Raw genomic sequence first — 22,320 nt, 5'->3', positions numbered from 1 at the left:
TAAAATTATGTCAATTAGCTGAGGGTGATGTGAGAGGAAAGGTCACGGGGGCAAACAATATCCAAAGACCTGTAGACAGCACTTAATAAAGACAAAATCAAACACCGTCATCATTTAAGCCTTTTAATTATGAATAAACACAGCAGGAAACAAACTGAAGTATTTATTTTAATCTTAATTCATAAGAAAGTGCTATTAGTAAGCAGAGTTCTCTCACTACACAGTAACTGTGTTTATCTGGCCTTTGTTCTCAGTTAATGAGCTTCCTGTCTGCTAGGTGAGTTTTGTGCTTTCAGCTGTTTGGATGGACGCCCTGGTTCACGTTTGCCTGCATGGGTGCAGTCTGTGGGGGTGGGCAAAGGGGCGAGCCGGGGCAGCGGGCCATAGCCGGGGGGTAGGACGTGGCCTCCTTTACGGGACAGGAGGCAAATCTCTTTTCTGAGGGCCTCCGCCTGCTGCGATTGTGTTTTCACCACCTCCTGAAGCCTTCGAATCTCCCCCTGGTCCACACGTCGTCTGTAATCCAGGAACTGTCGGCTCTGGATGCACACAAACAGATATCTATGCAGTGACAGATGGACAAACTCACACATACTGTATGTCAGACACCTCAATAGTTAATAGTTCACTCAGTCTCGTGCACAGATATAGAAGAAAGCATCAGAAAGCAAGTACTAACATGACAGCTCTGTGTTTACCCTACTATTTCATGTTAAATGGCTGCTGTGAAAAAGGTCTAATAGGTTATACGAACATTGTGGAGCTTTGATTAATATCACATATGTTTTAATGTATTTTTTTGGGCTTTTATTGCCTTGACAGTGACAGCTGAAGACAGACAGGAAAGGGGGGCCGAGAGAGGGGATGACACGCAGCAAAGGGCCGCAGGTCGGATTCGAACCCTGGGCCGCTGCAGCTCCAACTGAGCGCCCATTAATATCACATAAAATAAATTTAATGCACGGAAATTACCATTTTCTTCTGCCGAGCGTTGAGTTTGCACTCCAGGTCTTTCTTCTGGTCGAGGAGGTTCATCATGGTGAGGAGACGCTCTGTGTTACACCTGGTCACCTCCATCAGAGCCTCATGCGCCTCTTCTACCTTCGCCTGAATATCACACACACAGATACACACACACACAAATTCAAATCCAGAAAATCGTTTCATTTAAACATGACATTTTGAGTTAGATTTTTGATCGGAACAAAACAACACAAAGATACAGTAAGCCCACATTCCCCCCCCCCACACACACACACACACACACTAGTCAGCGTACATCCCACTGTTTGATTTCCTTGGCATATGCAGCTTCTCTGAGGAGTTTTTCCTGCTTGAGCTCCTCCAGCCTCCTGTTCCCCGACAGCGTCTGCAGCGCCTCCAGATCCACCAGCCTCCCATACTTCATCATCATCAGCTGCTCACACTGCTGCTCCAGCTCTAAACCAACACACATATAGACACACACCAGCGCACACGTTAATATCTAATATCTTCTAGCACCAGCAATAAACCGACCAGTGGAGGGAAACTCTTTTTGCACTTTTTGGAGACTTTTCCCAGCTAAGTTTTGGTAAATTTAGGAGAAATCTACAGAGACAAATAGAGAAAATGTTTTAAAATAAACACTTAAATGTGTATTTTGGGCATTTTCTTTCCACTAGACTGAAAGGAGGCCTGTGGTGTGTCGCCTTAAGCTGGGCAGGAACTCAAGGAGAGGATGCTTACCCTGGATATTGGCGTCCATGTCCTTGCGGTCATGGATGAGCCTGACGTGCTGCTGGCGGGCCTTATAGTACAGATCTCTCTGCTCGCTCTTCTCCACATGCAACTGCTTGATGCGCTCCTGCAGCCTGCTCAGCTCGGTCCGGTCCAGCACCAACGCTGGGCTCAGGTCAGATGGCACCGAGTCGTTAGTGACAAACTCAATCTGGAAGACGGATGGAGAATTCGGAAGCAAAAGAAAGGGACAGAGAGTGGTTGCAGGAGATGATGAAATTAGGAAATTAACAAGAAAAACTTCTATAGTAGCTAATAAACTGTTGTGTTTTACAAAAGGATTTTGCAAAAGACAAAAGCGGAGTAATTGTATGGAAATCCAGGGTGGCAAAATTAAACCTCCACAGTTTTTGGCTGTTTACCTGGTTCAGTCTGAGAGGAACCACAACATCCAGTTCATTCATTTTCTGCTGTTTCTCTCTGTTGACTAACTCCAAGTTGTCCTCTGCTGCCTTCCGACTGCTCTGCACCGATTTCTTCTGCAGAGCCAATAAAAAAAACCACACACACACACACACACACACACACACACACACACACACACACACACACACACACACACACACAGGGATGTGAGACAAAAAGAGCACATGGTAGTGGAAACGTCATTTGAGATGAGGAGACGTGAAAAGCAGAGTGCGACCTTCTTGATGAGGGGGTCCCGCTCTTTCTTCAGAGCTTCAGCGCTCTTCCTCTCCTCCGCCAGGAGCTCCTCCAGGTCCAGCCGACGCTCACGCATCTGCAGTGTGTTCTTAAACAATCCCGGGTCACAGCCTGAGAAACACACACGCTTACAGATCTATACTTATAGTTGATGATGTCGTTTGTGATGTGTTCCTGCCACAACTAAGAAAGCACATCTACATTTTAGAGTTACTCTGAGTGGGACTTTAACAGTGACTTTTGCAGATACATCTGTTCTCCCTACAGGGATGCATGGATGATAAATATTTTTATATAAACACCAGAGGAAATGATAAGGACTCGACTGTAACACCTTGCTGTGAAAGTGAAGGATGTGAATACTTTATCCACCACAATACTGACCTGGAGGGCAAACATTGGGGTCCAGAGCAGCTTGTCCCTCTTCTGCGCCGCTGTCATAATCATCATCATCATCATCATCATCCGAGTCATCGTCGTCATCCGAGTCTTCATCACTGTCCTCTGCTTCTTCTGCGAACGCACATTTACCATGAAGGACACATGGATACAATTGACACACACACACACACACACACACACAGAGCATGACACTTGTGTTCCTTGCCGTCACCTTCACTTCCCATCTGCTCCTTCTTCACACGTTTTATCTTCTTCTTGAAGACTTTGGTCAGGAACTCTTCAAACTTGTGGCTCTCGCCCAGCAAGGCCTGGAAGGCGGCAAACAGAGCCTTCTCTCTCTCCTGCAGCTTGGCTATGTCTGCCCCCTTCTGCTCCAGCAGTTCACTGCACTCCTCCAGCTTACTCTGTCAGAATATAGAGTGGTACCTTAAAACTCAGAAACGGATCTCAATTCATCTGCAACTGCTGAAAAAAATATGACATGCTGTTTGGCGACATTGCTGTAGCTATTTCTAGTTGTTTCCCATAATTTAGTATTAAGTAAATATTGATTTTTTTAAATCAATCATTAGCAATCAGCAATTTAAAGATCTATCTATTAAATATAGAATGTGTGGAATATTTATGTGACTACTGCAACTTTTAAATGTAATTTTATCACCATGAAACTTCCCCAGGTGATTACTCACATTTAGACAATTATTTTTTGAATTACAAGTTCTTTACATATATATGGGGTTTTATTGCATTTAATTGATAGTGATAGATTAGGATTCACATGAAAGGGGGGGGATGACAGACAGCAAAAGAGTCAAACCCACGGCCCCTGCAGGACTCAGTCTTGGTACAAGGGGTGCCAGCTCTACCAGGTGAGCTACCAGGGCACTCTATTAGCGTACTTCTATTCAATTTTATATTTAAATATGCTAATGAGGCATTAGCTAATTAAAAAAGCACCAATTTGCAAACATTTCCAAAACAGACATCTAAACATTAGATGAAGCAAATTCTTTTTTTTACAATTTTAGATATGTCCATAAAAAATATATTTTTTAAAAATGAAATGTGATATAAATCAGGCTATGAATGATATACTGTATGAATGAACCCCTTCAGTAAAAACTTTCATAATATAGATAGGAATAAAACTGGAAGGTTTGGTGTATGTAAGTGGGACTGAAGTGAAGTTTTTTATATTACAAGTTTTCTGAAATGTTATGGTTAAATATGCAATGTATGTGTAGTTAAATAATTAAATGTGTATTTTGAGTGTTTTCTTTCCATGGTAATACAAATAAAAAGCCAAAAATCTCAAAATGAACCAGTGCATTAATCTTACATCTTCTCCATTGTTTCAGTCTGCAGTGTCTCACCATAAATATTTGTTTTTAGAAAAACGATTGGTGAAGCCTAAAGTATGTGTTCCTGTAAGCTGCATGCATTGCAAACTTTGATATTACTACTGGGGAGAACCAAAGTCAGAGATTTTACTTTCTTTTTTTTTTTTTTTACATTTTACAGAATTGAACTGAAACCAAAGGCTGCCTGAAGAAAGGGGAACACATATCTTAAGGTTCACATCCAATGCAAAGATTCAGTCCATAGGTATGTGAACTCTCTCCCACCGTGATGCTGTCCTCCTCCTTTATGCATTCGTTGAGCTTCTCCTGCAGGTCGTCCTCCCTCCTCTCGAAGTCCTTGAGGAGCAGCAGCTCCTGATAGAGCGTCAGCTGGCGGAGGTCGGCCAGCTTCAGCTGCCAGTCCAGACGCAGCTTCTGGTGACGAAGCAGCCGGAGCTCTGCATCGAATTGACACACTGAACTCTCCATCTGATGAATAAAAATACATCCACACATTATAATACAGTTTATACACTGTTACACATACTACCCAGAAGATAGAACAGACCTCCTCCAGCAGAGAGTCCTGCTCATGCATCAGTCTCATCTCCTCCTCCTTCTGGAGCTCCTCCTCCAGCTCACTCAGCTCCGCTCCTTCCTCCACTGCTGTCTCCTCTTCTTCTCCAGTTACAGGTGAAGCTGATAGACTCCCTTCCTTTCCTCTCTCCTCCTCTTCTTCTTCCTCTTCTTTCATCTCTTTCTCCAGCTGCTCCAAAAAACTTGCGGCTCCCTCCTGCTCCTCCTGCTCCAAGGTCTGGAACCTGTTAAATCAGAATCAGAAATACTTTAATAATCCCAGGGGGAAATTACTTTCGTTACAACTCCAAATCTACATACAACATATTTACATACAACATATAATATTATTAAGAATATATCTATATATAAATATATATATAAACATATCTATATAAAAAAGGTATATAGATATATTCCTTTAAAAATACACAATCAGCTAATCAAAACAATATGGTGGGGTGATGGGTTTAAACATGTGTTGTCTGGGTCATATGATCATTTAAACTCAGTCTAGACTGTGTCAAACTAAAACCTGGCCCCTGTACCTCTGTTCCCTAAGAACCCGGTATCGCTCCAGGGTAGCGTTGCTGTACTGCAGCCTCTTCTCTGGGGTTTCCTCTGGTAGTATGGTGGGCAGGGTGGGTGGAGGGCAGTGGAGATGGGCTGCCAGACGCTGCTGGACTTTCTGGACCAGCTGAGCCTGAGCGCGCAACTGAGACACCAGACGAACCTTGGAGTCCCGCAACGCCACAATCCGTCGATTCATCTCAGTCTGCTTCTCGCGGATCTGGTGGACAAAGGCATTAAATTAATCTGCTAATGAATCAAATTACTTTTGTTGTTTTTAATAAATTTGTAAATATTTCTCTTTTTGTCTCTCTTCTTTTTTTTCATTACTGTATGTTGAGACATGAAACAATACATCAATTCATCACTTGTGACACACTCAGGAGTCCAAAATTACACAGAAGGAGTTCATGCTGTAAATAAGCTAAGATGTGTATTAGGGCATTCGTGTGTTTGTGTGTACATTTTCCTCCAGGCCTATCAGCTCTGCTCTCTTCCTCTCAGCGTTGATCCTCAGGTGTTTGGGTACTGTGAAGTCTTTTGCTGACTTGAGCTTCAAGTCTCCGATGTTCTCTTCGGCCTCGCATATGGCCTGCACATCCTGTGGATCCTCGCAGTTCTCGTCCGGCTTCTCTGCATAACTGAGACACCAACAGTCCGTCACAGTTTTGCACCAGCATTGCAATAGTTACAGTACAACCCCACAGTTCGTTTTAGCCCCCTAAAGTGCTATGAATTTGTAAAGATTCTGTATTTAACATTCTGAAGGATTTTATGTATTATTTTTATGTATTAATAATTTTTTATTGCCAACAGGTTGTAACGTAACTTAAAAAAATTGTTTATTGTAGTTTATTTCCCAGCGTTCAGTCTAGTGTATGTCACTGCGGACTGTGTATGGAGTGAGAGCGTAAGCAACAGGATGCAAAATGCAGTTCACTTATCAGCCACTGGTGTCGCTATTATCAACGGTTTTCTAAAAGTTACATACAGAACCTTTAAGAAAACAGGAAACACCCTGACTATAAAAGAAAATGGAGAATACCATGTTAATCTAGGACTGAGGTGATGTTGTTGGACTTGACACTCACAGTTGGGCCCAGTCCTGCTTCCTCTTCTCTATCTTTGCTCGAGCTTGTTCAGCTTTCTCTGCAGCCTTTCGGAGCCTCTCAACCTGCCGATCTGCCAGCTTTATCCCTTCTGGACGAGCCACTGGGGGGGTGGGCACCTCCTCCTCTGGTGAACACACACAGCTGATAGGTCAAACGTGACTTTAATTTTACAGGTGAAACAAACAAACAAACTGCCTATGGGTGTTTTGCCACTACAAGTTAAAGATGAATTTGACTGATAACATTTTTTAGAGATATTGCGATAATATTGTAATTGTGAGTCCTTGGCAACCATAATCGTGTAGTGAAAATCTGATATTGTGACAGCCCTAGTCCTACCGTCTAGCTTGCTGCTGTCTTTTGCAGGCTCTGCCTTGGATTTTCTGCGTTCTGGTGCAGTGGCTCCGTCGGGCCAGCTGGGTTTGCTCTGATGTCCGACCCGGGCTGAAGGCTCGGTGAGCGCCGGCAGACGGTAGGTGGAGACTCTGTGGTCGGTGCAGATGGCGACAACAGTGACCACGTTTGCCTCCAGAGAGTCCTTGAACCTGAATGAGGAATAATGAAAACATTATTTAGGTAGAAAATTCAAATCCATATGTAAATATTCAGTCAATTGTTATCAGAAATAACTTGTGATTCCAAATAAAAGTTAATGGTTAATAAACATTCTTTATGTCCATTCAAGTACAGTGCTGTGAAAAAGTATTTGCTCCTTTTCTGATTTCTAATTTGTCACACTGTTTCAGATCATCAAACAAATTTTAATATTAGACAAAGATAACCAGAGTAAATACAAAATGCAGTTTTTAAATTATGTTTTTTTCTTTATTAAGGGAAACAAGCTATCTAAACCTACCTGGCCCTATTTGAAAAAGTAATTGCCCCCTAAACCTAAAAACTAGTTGTGCCACCCTTTGGCAGTAACAACTGCAATCAAGCGTTTGCGATAACTGGCAATGAGTCTTTCACATCGCTATGGAGGAATTTTGGCCCACTCTTCTTTGCAGAATTGTTTTAATTCAGCCACATTGGAGGGTTTTCGAGCACAAACAGCCTGTTTAAGGTCATGCCACAGCATCTCAATCAGATTTAATTCCGGACATTGACTAGGCCACTCCAAAACCTTCATTTTGTTTTTTTTAAGCCATTTAGAGGTGGACCTGCTGGAGTGTTTCGGATCATTGTCCTGCTGCATAACCCAAGTGTGCTTGAACTTAAGGTCACAAACTGATGGTTGGACATTCTCCTTCAGGATTTTCTGGTAGAGAGCAGAATTCATGGTTCCATTAATTACGGCAAGTCGTCTGAGTCCTGAAGCAGCAAATCAGCCCAAGACCATCACACTACCACCACGTTTGACTGTTGGTATGATGTTCTTTTTATGAAATGCTGTGTAAGTTTTACACCAGATGTAATGGGATGCACACTTTCCAAAATGTTCAACTTCTATCTCGTCAGTCCAGAATATTATCCCAAAAGTCTTGGGGATTATCGGGTCTTTGTGTTCTTTTTGGTCAGCAGTGGTTTTCGCCCTGGAACTCTCCCATGGATGCCATTTTTGCCCAGTCTCTTTCTTATTGTTGAATCATGAACACTGACCTTAACTGAGGCAAGTGAGGCCTGCAGTTCTTTAGATGTTGTTCTGGGTTCTTTTGTGACCACATCAGTCGTCACTGGATCAGTCATCGATGCACTCTTGGAGTAATTTTGGTAGGCCGGCCACCCCTGGGAAGGTTCACCACTGTTCCAAGTTTTCTTCATTTGTGGATAACGGCTCTCACCGTGGTTCACTGGAGTCCCAAAGCCTTAGAAATGGCTTTGTAACCCTCTCCAGACGGATAGATGTCAACGATTTTGTTTCTCATCTGTTCTTAAATTTCTTACATCGCGGCATATTGTGTTACTTTTTGAGATCTTTTAGCCTACTTCACTTTGTCAGACAGCTTCTATTTAAGTTATTTTTTGATTCAACATGTCTGGCAGTAATCAGGCCTGGTTGTCGCTAGTGAAATTGAACTCAGCTTTTTTTTTTTTATTAACTGTGATTAACCAAATTTTTTGGTTAATCACAGTTAATTCATGATTTAAGAAGGGGGGGCAATTACTTTTTCACACAGGGCCAGGTAGGTTTGAATAGCATTTTTCCCTTAATAAATGAAATCATCATTTAAAAACTGCATTTTGTATTTACTCAGGTTATCTTTGTCTAATATTAAAATTGATTTGACGATCTGAAACATTTAAGTGTGACAAATATGCAAACAAATAAGAAAAACTGTAAAAGAACCTGTGGAAATATCCAACCTCTCTGTTCTGGTTCTTAAATGTTGTCCTGTCAAGAACCTTTGTGTTCAGTTTTATAGATTAGATGTGTGTGTGTGCGTGTGCGTGTGCGTGTGTGTGCGTGTGCGTGTGTGTGTTTAGTCAGTACCAGTCCTGTAGCTTGCTGAGAGCTATACTGCAGCGCTCCTCCTCCCAGCTCATGTCCTTTCTGACCTCCCTCACCCGCTGGGCCTTCACCCTCTCTGCCTGCTCACTGAAACGTCGGTCCAGCTGCAGCTCCTACACACACACCATACACAAGTGAGGTCATTGCATTAACATACATTAATTCCCTGCAGACTTATCCAAACATGAACGATAGTTTGCCTGGGGTTGGTTGCACAAAATACCTTAAATTGAGATTTTCCTCAGAATCAGTCTAAATGAGAAGGTTAATTATGTCATTAAGCCTGCTTCATGTTAGCTACCTAGGCGATAACTTTAGACAAAGTTACTGTTGCAGTCTATTCTCTATAGCTGAAATACTTTAATATGTATTGAAATCAACAATGAATAACTTATTAAGTTAACTCATTAACTTAGATTACCACAGGTTTCAGGCGAACATTCTCAGGCAGACTCTGATTGGTGTTCAGCAGCTGTTTAAATTCCTTCTGGAGTTCAACCATCCTCTTCCGCTTTGCCACAATCTTTAGCTCGGCCTCCCGACGCAGGCGGTCCTTCTCCAGCTTCTGCTTAGCCGTCTCTATGCTGGAGGGAGTCGGTAGGGGTCAGAAGGTTAGATCAGATCAAACTTTTATGATTTTCTTGTGTTACAGTGACCCCTAAATATAGGTGTAGCTAAATCCAAGCAATTACCAAAATAATGAGGAATAAAATACAGACAGCTTGTCAACTGTACAAATATTTCATAAGAAGTAAAGGAAAATGAGAACATAAGAACAAAGGAAAAGAGGAGGACCAATTTCCTTAACCAGATTATTCACACTCACCTGTAAGCTGCTGGGTCCTCAATGTCTTGGGCTAACGCCTCATTCTCAAGACCCACCTGTTAGAATAATGTGTGAACAAGATACTACTTTTTTATTGATATTCATCTACATCCATCCAATTAGCCAAGCTACCTATTTCTGCCAAAAATTCAGAACCATGTGATGAGTTCTACAAAAAACAACATGTGACAATTGCAACAGTTAAGAACTGATTCAAGAGTCTGGGGATTAACATTAATTAGAATAAAAAATACATTTAAAAAAAGCATGAGTTTATATATATGATGATTAGCATTAAACACAAAGTATAGCTGAGGCTGATATTGCTTACAAACTGGATGAACTGAAACCTTAATATGATGATGGTATTGGATGAAAAGTTCATGCAGATCTCTCAATAGTTATTTCATTCAATACCATAAATGTGAACCTCACGGTGGCGCTAGAGATGAGATCAGAGGATCACCAAAGTTACTAGGATACATCATCTGTGAGCATAGCTATTCATCCAATGAATGTTGAGATATTTCAGTCAATCAGACTGTCTTTGTTTTCCATAAAACCTCACTGCTAGTGTAGCTAAAAAGACACAAGAGAAAAGAAACAATATGTTAATAAAATGTGGACTGACCCTGGGAGAAGGAACCTTGGCCCTCTTTCTCTGCAGGCCTTTCTCTAGCTCCTCTGGAGGAAGCAGGGTGAAGGAGAAGATGTTCCCGTCGTCTCCCGCTGTCAGCACAAAGTGGTCATCATGGCCACAGCAGATGTGCCGCAGGTGTCCATAATGATTGTCGTGGACGCTGAGAGCCCAGTAGGCCTGCATGGAGGTGAGGCTTTGGTCGCCAGGCTGCAGAGGGTAAACCCTGATGGAGCCTGAGTGCATGCCGCAGAGCAGCAGCTGCCTGTTGGAGCTACAAAACCACAAAACACCAGGAGAGAAACGTTATACTATTCAATAGGTAAATAGTAATAGTAAAGGCTCTAAAGGAGTCCTTTATCTCTGGACTTATTTCACACTAGAGTGGGTTTTAAATTCTTATTTTAAACAGGCTGTCTGTGTTAAATCTTAATAGATTTAAAGCTGCACTAAATAATCTAAATAAACCAGGAGCAACATTTTCACATGATATTCAGTTTTTGATTTATTGTTGATATAAAGAATACTGATTTGTTAGTTTTCCCTCCGGCTACCTGAAGGTGATGGAGCGAATGGGGTCATCATCTGCATTGTGGACAGGAAGGAAGTCAAAGGGCTCGTCCTGCAGCTGGTCCGGATCCTGGTCCTGCTTCTCAGAAAACTTACAGTGATACAAGAATCCTGAGTCAAAACCTCCCTGCAGGAGAGAGAGAAATGGATTCAATTAACCATGCTAAGCAGCTGGACGAGATCATGATATCATGTATTAAGCTATGCGCTTATGTCCTAAGCACATTCTTAGGATGCTGCTAGCATCAGTCAGACCAGAACTGAAATATTTCCACTCTTCCCCCGATTGGCTATGGTAAGAATCTGACTACGTTATATGGTCACCTGCCCTGTGCACCTATTCAAACAGTTTCCAACAACAACTACCCAGATGGTTATGTGTAACAAATCATCTGGCACAGTCAGGTTAGAATTAAAAACAACGGAACTGGGTATCATTTGAACAGGTTTTAAATATAGTTTTGAAACAATCTGTGCTTTACCTTACCATACAGGAGCTGATTACAAATATGATGCAATATAATAGAAATAGAAACTGTCAAAGAATAAGTGAAGATTACAAATTAGGCTGAATGTCTGAATACTTGGTAATAATTGGTTGATAATTGGATAATTTTCAATACTCTGTGCTACAGACCCATTTCGGTTGATACTTAATACTAATGATTGACGTGTGAGTGTTTGTCTGTGTGTGTACCATGGAGAGCCAGAACTGGCCAGGCTCTGAGTAGAAGCCACAGTAGAGAGGACTTGGAGGGTCAGGGATGTAGATAGGGGGCAACTCTTCCTCTTCAACCTCTTCTTCTTCCTCTTCCTCCAGCTGCTTTGATTCTTTCAACCTCTCTTCTCTCTCTTTCTTCTTCTTCTCCTTTACAGCTTGTCGTCTTGCGATTTCCGCCTCCCTCTGAAACACACAAACAAACAAACAAAAAACACAAATTAGTTAGTTAGTTATATTCAGTAAAACCATGCAGTGAACCTTTTAAAGAAACTTTAAGATTTTAAGAAAGGAAAATACTTGAGTGACACATGGCAAGTACAAGAGTAATTCTAATGTAGATTACATACATAACATACAGTATAATGTAATATAGCGGTAAAAAGGGACATATAAAACTCTACAGACTAAAGCTGAGACAGACCAGGCTCATACTTTGATTCGAGATTTGATGCTCCTGAACCTGAAAGATCTGCTGGGCAGTTCAGGCAGCTGGAAGGTTTTGTTCGGTTTTTGGGCCTCTGGATCAGGATTCTGCACCTCAACCACGTGACCGCTCTGACACAGGACCAGCAGCCTGTTTTCACTCTGGGTAAGATTATAAAAAATTAAATTAGTTGGATCAATAATGTTACATCACAAATGTGTATAGAGATATTCAAGTGCAAGGACCAGACTCACGTGGGAATGAGGCGACCACTCCAGTGCCTGCACGGGCCCGGGAACGCGGACAAAGCCGATGGGGTTGTATTTTTCCCCGACAGTGAAGAAGAACACAGTGCAGTCTGAGCTCTGAACAGGAAGGTGGTGGTGAGAGGTCAGAAAGGTGAGGCAAATTAGACTAATAAACTGACAGTAGAAACTTCTCAAAACTCCACATTTCTTTCTGAGCTATGTTGTTTCTGTCAAGTTTTGTCAGAAATGAGTGTCTGATGAAACACCTCAATCAGAATGAACAGGCCCAAACCAATTGAAATTTGGGTTGCAGAGGTAGTTTAAAAAGTTTGAATAAAGTATCTATCTATCTATCTATCTATCTATCTATCTATCTATCTATCTATCTATCTATCTATCTATCTATCTAGAATGTCCTTGTAACTGCTGAAATCTTCCGGAGGGCAAACATTTTCTGCTGGACGGAACGGAGCTGAGCGGTTTGAAGCAACTGCTTAATCAGCCATGTTTTTTAGCTTGAAAAGGTGTACAATGGAGGAATTCATACATCTACCTAACGTCTGGCAAACAAGTTCAAATTCTCAAAGTGGAACAGCTTTTTCCTTTTCGTAGAAAGTAGCCATGTCCCTCATACTAACTGTGGGAGACATTTCTGGCACTATGCACCTTACAACTAAATGAACATGAACTTGATTTAGAGACACTCATTCCTATGAGAGGCTTTAAAGGTTCAGTGTGTAGGATTTAGTGGCATCTAGTGGTGATGTTGTATATTGCAACTAACGGAGTGCCGCTTTGACGACCTGAGAATGGGAACGGGCTGTGAAGTGTGTAGTAGGGACTACGGTTGCCGTGTTACTCGCAATAAACACCCTATTTACTGCCAGTGTTTCGCTTGCCCGTTCTGGGCTACTGCAGAAACATGGCGGTTCAACATGGCGGACTCCATGGAATGCAACCCCTAAATTCTTTTACAGAGACTTGAGCATCAAGTTGGCATTAAAGGAACCGCACTAAGCTGGTTTAAGTCATATTTATCAGATCGCTTGCAGTTTGTACATGTTAACGATGAATCTTCAATAAATACTACAGTTAGTCATGGAGTCCCACAAGGTTCTGTACTTGGACCAATACTATTTACTTTATATATGCTCCCTTTAGGCAACATTATTAGGAATCACTCCATTAACTTTCACTGTTATGCAGATGATACACAGTTATATCTATCAATCAAGCCCGATGAAATTAATCAATTATCTAAATTACAAACATGTCTTAAGGACATAAAATCCTGGATGACCTGCAATTTTCTGATGTTAAACCTTAGAGACTCACCGTCTAAAGATATAGTTACTCTAGATAGCATTAACTTGGCCTCTAGCACCACTGTCAGGAATCTTGGAGTTATCTTTGATCAGGATTTGTCATTTAACTCCCACATAAAGCAGACCTCTAGGACTGTTTTCTTTCACTTACGTAATATTAGAAAAATTAGACACATATTATCACAGACAGATGCAGAAAAACCAATCCATGCATTTGTTACTTCAAGGCTGGATTACTGCAACTCTTTATTATCAGGTTGCCCCAATAAGTCCATTAAAACGCTCTAATTAATTCAGAACGCTGCAGCATGAGTACTGACAGGAACTAGAAAAAGAGATCACATCTCTCCTGTACTAGCTTCTCTGCATTGGCTCCCTGTAAAATGTAGAACAGAATTTAAAATCCTCCTCCTCACCTATAAAGCTCTTCATGGTCAGGCCCCTTCATATCTTAAAGAGCTCATAGTACCCTATTACCCCACTAGAACACTACGTTCTCTGAATGCTGGGCTACTTGTGGTTCCTATAGTCTCTAAAAGTAGAACAGGAGCCAGAGCCTTCAGTTACCAAGCTCCTCTCCTGTGGAACCAGCTTCCAGTTGTGGTACGGGAGGCAGACACCCTCACCACATTCAAGAGTAGGCTTAAGACATTCCTCTTTGATAAAGCTTATAGTTAGGGCTGGATCAGGTGAGTCCTGAACCATCCCTTAGTTATGCTGCTATAGACCTAGACTATCGGGGGATTTCCCATGGTGCACTGAGCTCCTCCATCCTGTGGCTCTCAGTGAAAAACAGTATTTTCCTAGAAAACATCTTACCCCTGTGGCTAAGATATCTCCATTTCGCTCATATGCAACAGCTGTTACAGGGGCATTATGGGGTTTGAAGGCCTGTTTGAGGCGCAGTGAGGCATCTCCTTTGAAGCTGTGCCCGGTCACTACATGCAGCCTCTGAGGGTCGTACAGCTCCAGCAACCGGACCACCCCGTCCTCAAAGCCCGTCACCAGTAAACCTCCACTCTGGTTCACCTAAAGACAAACACCAGGTCAGTTTCCTGTCACACAGCATGTGTGGTAGTATGATACATTTTCACAGTGACACACTTACCAGAGGTGGAGCCCAGCTAAGAGCAGTTCCACCCTGATTGAAGCGGCTGGTGGTCAGTTCCCTTTTTGCAAGGAAGTCAAAAACTTTGACTGAACCTGGAGAGCATGGGCAGACACAGTACCTGTTATAGTGTGTGTGTGTGTGTGTGTGTGTGTGTGTGTGTGTGTGTTTGGAAACGTGCAGTATGTGTGCAGGTGTGAAATTGTTTGTGACTCACGGTCCAGAGCAGTCGTGGCCATCAGGTGGGATTTCCTCGACACATCCATGCCCTGGATCAGCCCGGCATGGAAGGAAAACAGGCACTCTGGATCAGGGGTCTGGAGACACAGAACACACATCAACTGTTATTACACTGGGCGAGCACACTGTGTAGCACTTATTACAACATGTGATGATACAATATGGTTTGCAGTATAGTTTTCCATTTGGATGAGACAATATTACCTATACATCACCATAAACACATATCCCCCTCTTTAAAAATCAATGTAATGATAACCTTTTTCCTATTTGTTCTCTTTGTGTTTGTCTTGATTACAGTCTGGCTAATTGACCCTTCCTAAGTCCTGCCCCTTTTTGCTCTGTGCACCAATAACAGTTGAGCAAGCCTCAGTCAACTTTCTCCTTTCTGGTTCTTAGATATGCTATAGGCCAGGCTCATCTATGTTATAAAGACAACCTCATTTTAAAGATGGTTAAAAGATAATGTGACATATACAATTAGATCTTAAATAAGTTAATGTTAGCAAACTGTTATCTAACTAATGGAGAACTATGAAAGCCTAAAGTGTAGGAAACTTACCGTGTAAGTGAATGAAAGATCCAGTTTCCAGATAGCTCCGCTGGAATCCTACAGGACCACATAGTGGAGAGACCAGGTTTGAATTTGTTCTGGAGGTGAGGCTGGATTGTGTATTATAAATGGTTTTAATTAATGCTCTCTGACCTGAGCAAACCAGACGAAGGAGTCAGGCATGGAGCTCCTCACCACAGAGGAGAGACAGACGTTGTGTCCGACCACCATCTCATTCATGGGCTCTATCTCAAACTTGCCGCCGTCGCTGCTACTGTCGGCAGTGTCGATGCTCTCAAAGTCCCAGCCCTGCAGTGGGCAGAGGGAGGGGGGTCATACTGATTATAATAAAACTGATTACAGACAATACATCTCCATCAGGATCTGCTCAATTCTGCTTATTCGAGCCATCAATAAGTCTTTGAAAACCTTCAAAAATGCAACTTCAATTCAACAAATACATCACTAATATAAAGAGCTTCAAAATGCAAGCACATTTTAACATTTTACAGAATATTGAGTAATTTGATATATATTTAACTTGTAATCATCTTTTTAAACTACCTTTTTCTTATTTATGCAATTCATATTCTCCCTGTTATTTTTTTTATCTAACTGTTAATGTCTGCTTATTTGTCAGATTATTTCTGCATCATTTTGGACATGCAACTAGCAGAAACTAATGGGGATCCTATACGACAATCTTGTCACCTCTACTTTCGTTACACAGGAGTCAAAGTATTTAGGGACAGACTAACCATGTTGGTTTTGGTTTTTTCATGGAATTTGTTAACAATGCAAAAGAGTACAGACTAAATCTAAACCTAAATCCTTTCATTTCTGACTACAAACTTTACAGATCAGATCTAAGAATGAAGCATTCTGAGGTTATGTTATCTTACCCGGACCACTCCATCAGTGCCCATCGTCATAAGCTGTCCATCTTCTAGGGCAAACGGCTGGACCATCCCGGCGTGGCAGTTCCGACCCCCTTTACGGCAAATCTCCACCTTGATGGCATTCCCGTCCCAGAGCAGCAAGTTACCCCAGTCTGAGCCAGACACCACCTGACAGAAGGAGACGAGGGGCAACGAGGGTCAGAGGTTTGACAGCAGTTGACAAAAACAAACTTATCAAAGAGTCCACCCAGCTCCAGAACAGATTTTGTGGACCTTGTGGTGAGATTGTTTGGTCAGAAACATATGAAATAAAAAAAGAAAATAATTATTTTGTGTTGCTTTCTTACTTTTTCCACATCTTAATGTCTAGATTTGACCTTGGTCTAAGATTTATGCTTAAAATCATCTTGTTGCTGCTTCCATGAAGGCTTTTATGTTCCCTTAGTCAGAGAAATTATTAGTCACTGCAACGTGTCTTTTGTGAGATTACATTGGAGACAATTAAACAAAAACAAAATATTGAAACATCTTAGATCTGGAAATTACCAATCTATATTTTAGCTGTGGTATCCATTTTTGGTCAATACTGAAATATTGTGACAAATTATTGACATTTTATACAGACATTCATTTTCCCCACAGGATGAATCTTGATCATTTTGGTGATCCCCTGACTTTTCATCTAGCACTATAATCATGTCAGAATTTTAATTTGTCCAGTACATGGAAAAAACTAATGACATTCTATCACCCTCAGTCGTACTTTTGATTAGATAAGATAAGATAAGATAAGATAAGATAAGATATTTCTTTATTGATCCCCCTTAGGAGAAACTAAGATTGACACAGCAGCAATAGGGCAAAGTAGTGCAAAAGAGAGTACCAAGAATATCACAAAATAAAATATCACAAAATATAATAGAAAATATAAGACTATAAATTAAAGTATATACACTATGCATTGTTCAAGTAGGAATGGTGTGCAAATGTATAAGCAGAAAATTAAACTTGACTAAAACTAAACTGTACATGTAGTGCTAATTAGAAAATGTTAGCTTGTTAACATACTAAACCAGTGGTTCTCACTATGGGGCTCCCCTAGCGTGGATGAAAGGGGAGAAAAATATGAGTTGAATGAGTGTGATTTATGTAGGGACAATAAACAAACAAGAGTTTACAGCCTAAAGTACAGCCTCACAGAGCTGCTAGTGTGGCTACAGACTCTTGTTTGATACTTTTTTTAGGCCTTTTTGACCTGCATACAAAAACCCAGCAGGAACAGCAGGACACAGACCTTTCCATCAGGAAGTTCCACGTAGCCCTCAATATCAGTCGCTGCAGTTTTCCCAAAATGTCCCATAAGACCTTGCAATTTAAGACCTGTGAATGTGCCGGCCATTTTCCAGAACCTGAGAGAGAGAAGGAGAGAAGGAACAAAAGATTTGCAACAAGACAAGTTGAAACTTGCAACTACTTACAGTGGTTAGCAACATTCTGAAACCCTGCCGGTTCACACCAATGCAACCAGATGAGACAATGTATAATGAGTTATTTGTTACAGTTCCATTTGAACCCTAACCCTAACCCTAACGATGAAAACTATCAATAAAAGGAGAGGGCTGAGAAGTTGGAGCCGTCCATGGGTGCAAGTTTGTTTCAAACAAATTGATGATGTGATCCTCTCTTTCCTCTGTCTAAAACTCTTTTTCAACCAGCTGACAGTTTGTAACTGACTTGCCCAGCTGACCTCGCTACGAGTTGATTGGCTGTTGAAACATATGAACTAGCTACTGGGGATTTGCACACAATGCCATCAGCTGTTTTAGGAGGATTCAGTGTCCTTTACTTGATGTGTCCAGATCCTGATGATGTGAGCAGTCCTGGGTTGTACGGGGAGAAGCTGACTCGGTAGACATCCTGAGAAATGGCCTTGCAGCTCAGCATCACCTCCTCCTGCCTCCAATCCCACAGCGTCAGCATGAAATCGGGTGCACTTCCCACGCTGGCCAGCAGGCTCCCGTCATAGTTAAAGTCCATAAAGCTGTACGCCCGCTCTGTACCGCCTGATGGTAAAATGACAAAGGTTAAAACGTGATCGTCAATGAAACGGAAACAGAGTACTTCAAAAAGGTATAACTCAATATATATTAGTCCCATTTACCTCTGAGGATGCGGTACGGTCGTAAGGAGGGGTATTCATAGACTATGATGTTGGGCTGGTTTCCCTTCTCTGCTACAACAAAGTACTCCTTGCTAGGGTGTGCCTACACACACACACACACACACACACACACACACACACACACACACACAAATTAAACAAATTAACATTTTCATTTTTAAGCAATATCAGAATGTGGATCCATGTGGATCCTATGGAAGATGAAAAATTAGCCTAGATAATACAAAAATTGTCGATGTTAAGTCAAAATTATAAGATAAAAATTTTACGAGATTTATCTTATAATCTAACTTTTTATCTCATAATTTTGATAAAAGAGTTAAGAATAAAACATTTTTGTATATAGGTATTTTTCAGAACTTGTACTCCCGTATTATCAGACTGCTTAGAGTTACATGTTGCACTTAAGTGAAATATAGTAAGTAAAAGTTAATTTGTACTCACCAACTAATGAATTAAAGCTGCTTATCAAAAGATAATAAAGAAGAAAGAGCTACAACAGTGTTTCTCAGGGTTTTAGCTCCTGAACCAGAAATCATTTATACAGTATTATATATTTTTGCTTTCAAATGCAGGCTTGCACACTTTTCCCCATAGTTCCAGTCAGCCCCTGATTTACATTAATTTACATATTATATATATGGTATGAAAATTAATCAGTACACTTGTTTGAGTCATTTAATCTATCACAGTTAAGTCTGCATACATTGTTGTCAAAGTTACATATTATTTTGTGGCCATGCAGATTGTTCAAGTCAGTGTGCAGCAAACCAATGGCCATGAACAGTAATGAAAAATACATCCAAAAAGCTGAACACACCACAGTATGGTTTGCAGTGTTGTGTAGCTGTGTATAAAGTATATATGACTTTTAGTAAATAGGCCAAAACAAACCACTGGTATGGTTTATTTGCATATATGTATGTATATATATATATATATCATTTGTACATAATCATCTATAGCTACATCCCACAATTTGAAAGCTATACTTGCTTAAATGTAAACTCATCTGTCTGTTCATCTATCTCAGACAGACAGACAGACTGAGGACTCAGATTGACCCTTGACCCATGTGACATGTAGTCTGTCAGCCATCTTACCGTGATAGAGCCGATTCCTCCTCCACTGCAGGAGCGGAGGTATCTCTGCTCCTTGGTGGAAACATCCAGCAGGACGAGCAGGTTTCCTGCTATAAAGATCAGAGTTCTCTCATCCAGCAGCTGCAGGTTCCCCCTGCGCCCACTGTCGTAACCAAAGGAGTGACTGAAGGCAGGACAAATCAAGGATCAGATTCACTGATGGTTTACACAAGATTTACTTTGGATTCTTCTGTCCTTATGTTATCAAAGGTCCTATAATAATAATAATAATAATGATAACTGCTTGTTTACAGCAATAAACCTGCACCTTGTCCTCCATTATCTATTCTATTCTTATTATTACTATGGAAGTAGTGACACAGTGAGTTGTAGAAGTGGCACATGCACATTCATTTAACTTATACCACTTACTATATTACTGCTATTGTTATATTATTGTTTTTATATATCATATACCACAGCTTGCTTTTTCACACTATTGTACTATTACTGTATGGTATATGAAAAGTTCTACATATATATAAGTTATATTATTCATACTTGTACATATACCTTCGCTTAAATTACAAGAAGCATTTGCATAACGGATGCACAATCGTGCACGATTCTCATATACAGTCTAAGGTAATGCAATCTATATATTGTAGCATTATAGTGTCATACCTAATTAATTTCTTATTTTATTCGTATAAATTTCATTCAAATTGTTCTCTGAATGAAATTACTACCAATAAAATATTTTCTTATTATAGCATATCATGTCATAAACCTGCAAACAAACAAACAAACAGACGAGACTGAAAATGTGTCGTGGCAAAGAAAATGTGCTCAGATCAAACAGGGCCCATGTGTTGATGAAAGGCTAGAAAGTCCTCTACAGGGAAAACTCCCTGATGAACACAAACTGTGTGTGCTGTCCTCATGACAGATGTTTATTTCCCTCTATTTAATGAGTATGATGAGAGAAAGTGAGAAGGACTGTGGAGAGAAATGTTTTTCATAAAACATATTTTCAGCGAAGGATACGAGAGGTGCAGGAGGTTCTCTGGGATTTCAGAGTCCGGTGTGATGGACGGTCTGGAGTGAAGCTCCTCATACTTGTAGTACATGTCTGCAGAGAGCTGCTTTTTTGACCCTCCCTCTGTCTCCTGCTGCATCGCTGAGTGTTTGCTATCAGCTCCTGTGAGGGGGGGAACATTGGACAGCAATGAGTGAACTTTCCCTCAAATATTGCATCTATAAGAAAAAAACATTATTGTTAGCTTAGAGAGATAAATCATTGTTTTTAAAAGTCTGGATCATGACCAAGACAATAAAAAACATCAGGTCATTGATAGGTTGCTGAGGAGACACTAACATCATAAATATTAAACCACTGTTAATCTCTTAGTAAAATTGTTTCTCTCCACAATTTTACTTGTTACAAGGAATCAATTATTATTATCATCGATTAACTGATTCACACTGAATCTAACTGAATGTAAGCAGCTTTCATCCTTTACTTTTCAACTGCTTTCACCCTCTGCACATCAACAGACAGCTCATATTATTTAACTCAGTGTAAGTTCATTTGCTCTCAGCAGGTACACTCCACCTGACAGATCAGGGTCTTTCAATGCTTGCTCGTCTCAGCTGATCTTACATTTAAAGTGAAACTTCAACCTTATTCAGGACCTCCATTTTATCTGCTATTTCAGAACTTCTTTCAGTAGTTCATTGTTTGTTAATAGTTGACTCAAATTCAGCCTTTTCTAGCAGTATTGTAACTAAGTTAGTTGTTATATATACTAACTGTTACTATACTATTCAGTGTTAACATGGAGTGAATACAATATGAAATCTGAATCTGAAAGCCATTAGCTAAATGAACGTTAGGTGTTCTTTTTCTTATTACATGATAATGAGATAGTCTGTGTGCTCTCAGCCTGTACTCACCAACAGGAGCTGTAGTTTCTTCCGACATTTCCGTCGTTAAATCATCTCCTGCCTCCTGCTCTGTTTTTTATCTAACGTTATAAAATTGGAATTTATTATTCAAAGCTATTTTCCAACTTCACCAAACTGACAGGGAACGTAACAACAAAGCAGAATAAAGCTTCACAAACTACATTTTCAGTAATTAATCAAACTAGCACTTACCTAAAGGTTTTACATGAACTTTCACTCACATTTAATATCTGCTAACGTTACCTTCTAAATGTTCCGACTCTCCAGGTCAGTTTGGAGGCGTTGCCAGGCAACAAGGAAAGACACTCCGTTGCAAAGCCTACTGGTTAATGTAGTTTTTAAGGTTCATGGCGGTTGTCTTCATCTCCGTCCTCATCGTTGGATCAAAAAGGCATAGATAATAACAATTATTCTATCGAATCATAACCATATAATTACATAATGAAGCTATGCCTACTTCGGTCGGATAGAAGAAACGTCTATCCCTTTAAATGACTCTTGTAAACAAACATGGCCGCTGCACTATCTCGCCCAGTCGCGCGGATAACGCCAGAGACCACTAACAGATATCGAACTACGTCGTTATCGATGCAGTGTAGGTCCGCTAAGCCCAACAAATGTTTTAATGTGATGATATAACGTTAAC

At 40.8% G+C, this 22,320-nt stretch overlaps 1 protein-coding gene across 4 annotated transcripts; it reads right to left on the bottom strand.

Annotated features, from left to right (window-relative positions):
- Window positions 1–109: 109 nt before the first annotated feature.
- On the bottom strand, window positions 110–22,282 carry LOC127370167 (cilia- and flagella-associated protein 44). Of its 4 annotated transcripts, none has more exons than XM_051411959.1 (35): window positions 21,867–22,282; window positions 21,663–21,733; window positions 20,754–20,907; window positions 19,728–19,890; window positions 18,604–18,706; window positions 18,289–18,505; window positions 17,737–17,851; window positions 16,446–16,610; window positions 15,697–15,852; window positions 15,553–15,600; window positions 14,968–15,067; window positions 14,751–14,845; window positions 14,462–14,671; window positions 12,324–12,434; window positions 12,078–12,230; window positions 11,622–11,828; window positions 10,909–11,051; window positions 10,349–10,628; window positions 9,718–9,773; window positions 9,313–9,475; window positions 8,874–9,004; window positions 6,782–6,987; window positions 6,422–6,566; window positions 5,794–5,971; window positions 5,309–5,550; window positions 4,753–5,005; window positions 4,470–4,673; window positions 3,056–3,248; window positions 2,827–2,955; window positions 2,423–2,553; window positions 2,142–2,258; window positions 1,729–1,930; window positions 1,280–1,440; window positions 973–1,107; window positions 110–539 (listed from the first exon to the last, which is right to left on the bottom strand). In XM_051411959.1, the coding sequence occupies exons 2-35, from the start codon at window positions 21,688–21,690 to the stop codon at window positions 255–257; spliced, it is 5,379 nt and encodes a 1,792-aa protein (XP_051267919.1). In that variant the 5' UTR covers window positions 21,691–21,733; window positions 21,867–22,282; the 3' UTR covers window positions 110–254. The 4 variants fall into 4 exon arrangements, with proteins under 4 accessions (XP_051267919.1, XP_051267917.1, XP_051267920.1 ...); XM_051411957.1 differs by having other exon boundaries at window positions 21,918–22,282; XM_051411960.1 differs by lacking the exon at window positions 21,663–21,733 and having other exon boundaries at window positions 21,918–22,282.
- Window positions 22,283–22,320: the final 38 nt, after the last annotated feature.

The sequence above is a fragment of the Dicentrarchus labrax genome, unplaced genomic scaffold (genome assembly GCF_905237075.1).
Source record: "Dicentrarchus labrax unplaced genomic scaffold, dlabrax2021, whole genome shotgun sequence".
In the NCBI taxonomy this organism is placed as follows: domain Eukaryota; kingdom Metazoa; phylum Chordata; class Actinopteri; family Moronidae; genus Dicentrarchus; species Dicentrarchus labrax.
This window is presented reverse-complemented; position numbering and strand designations above follow the sequence as displayed.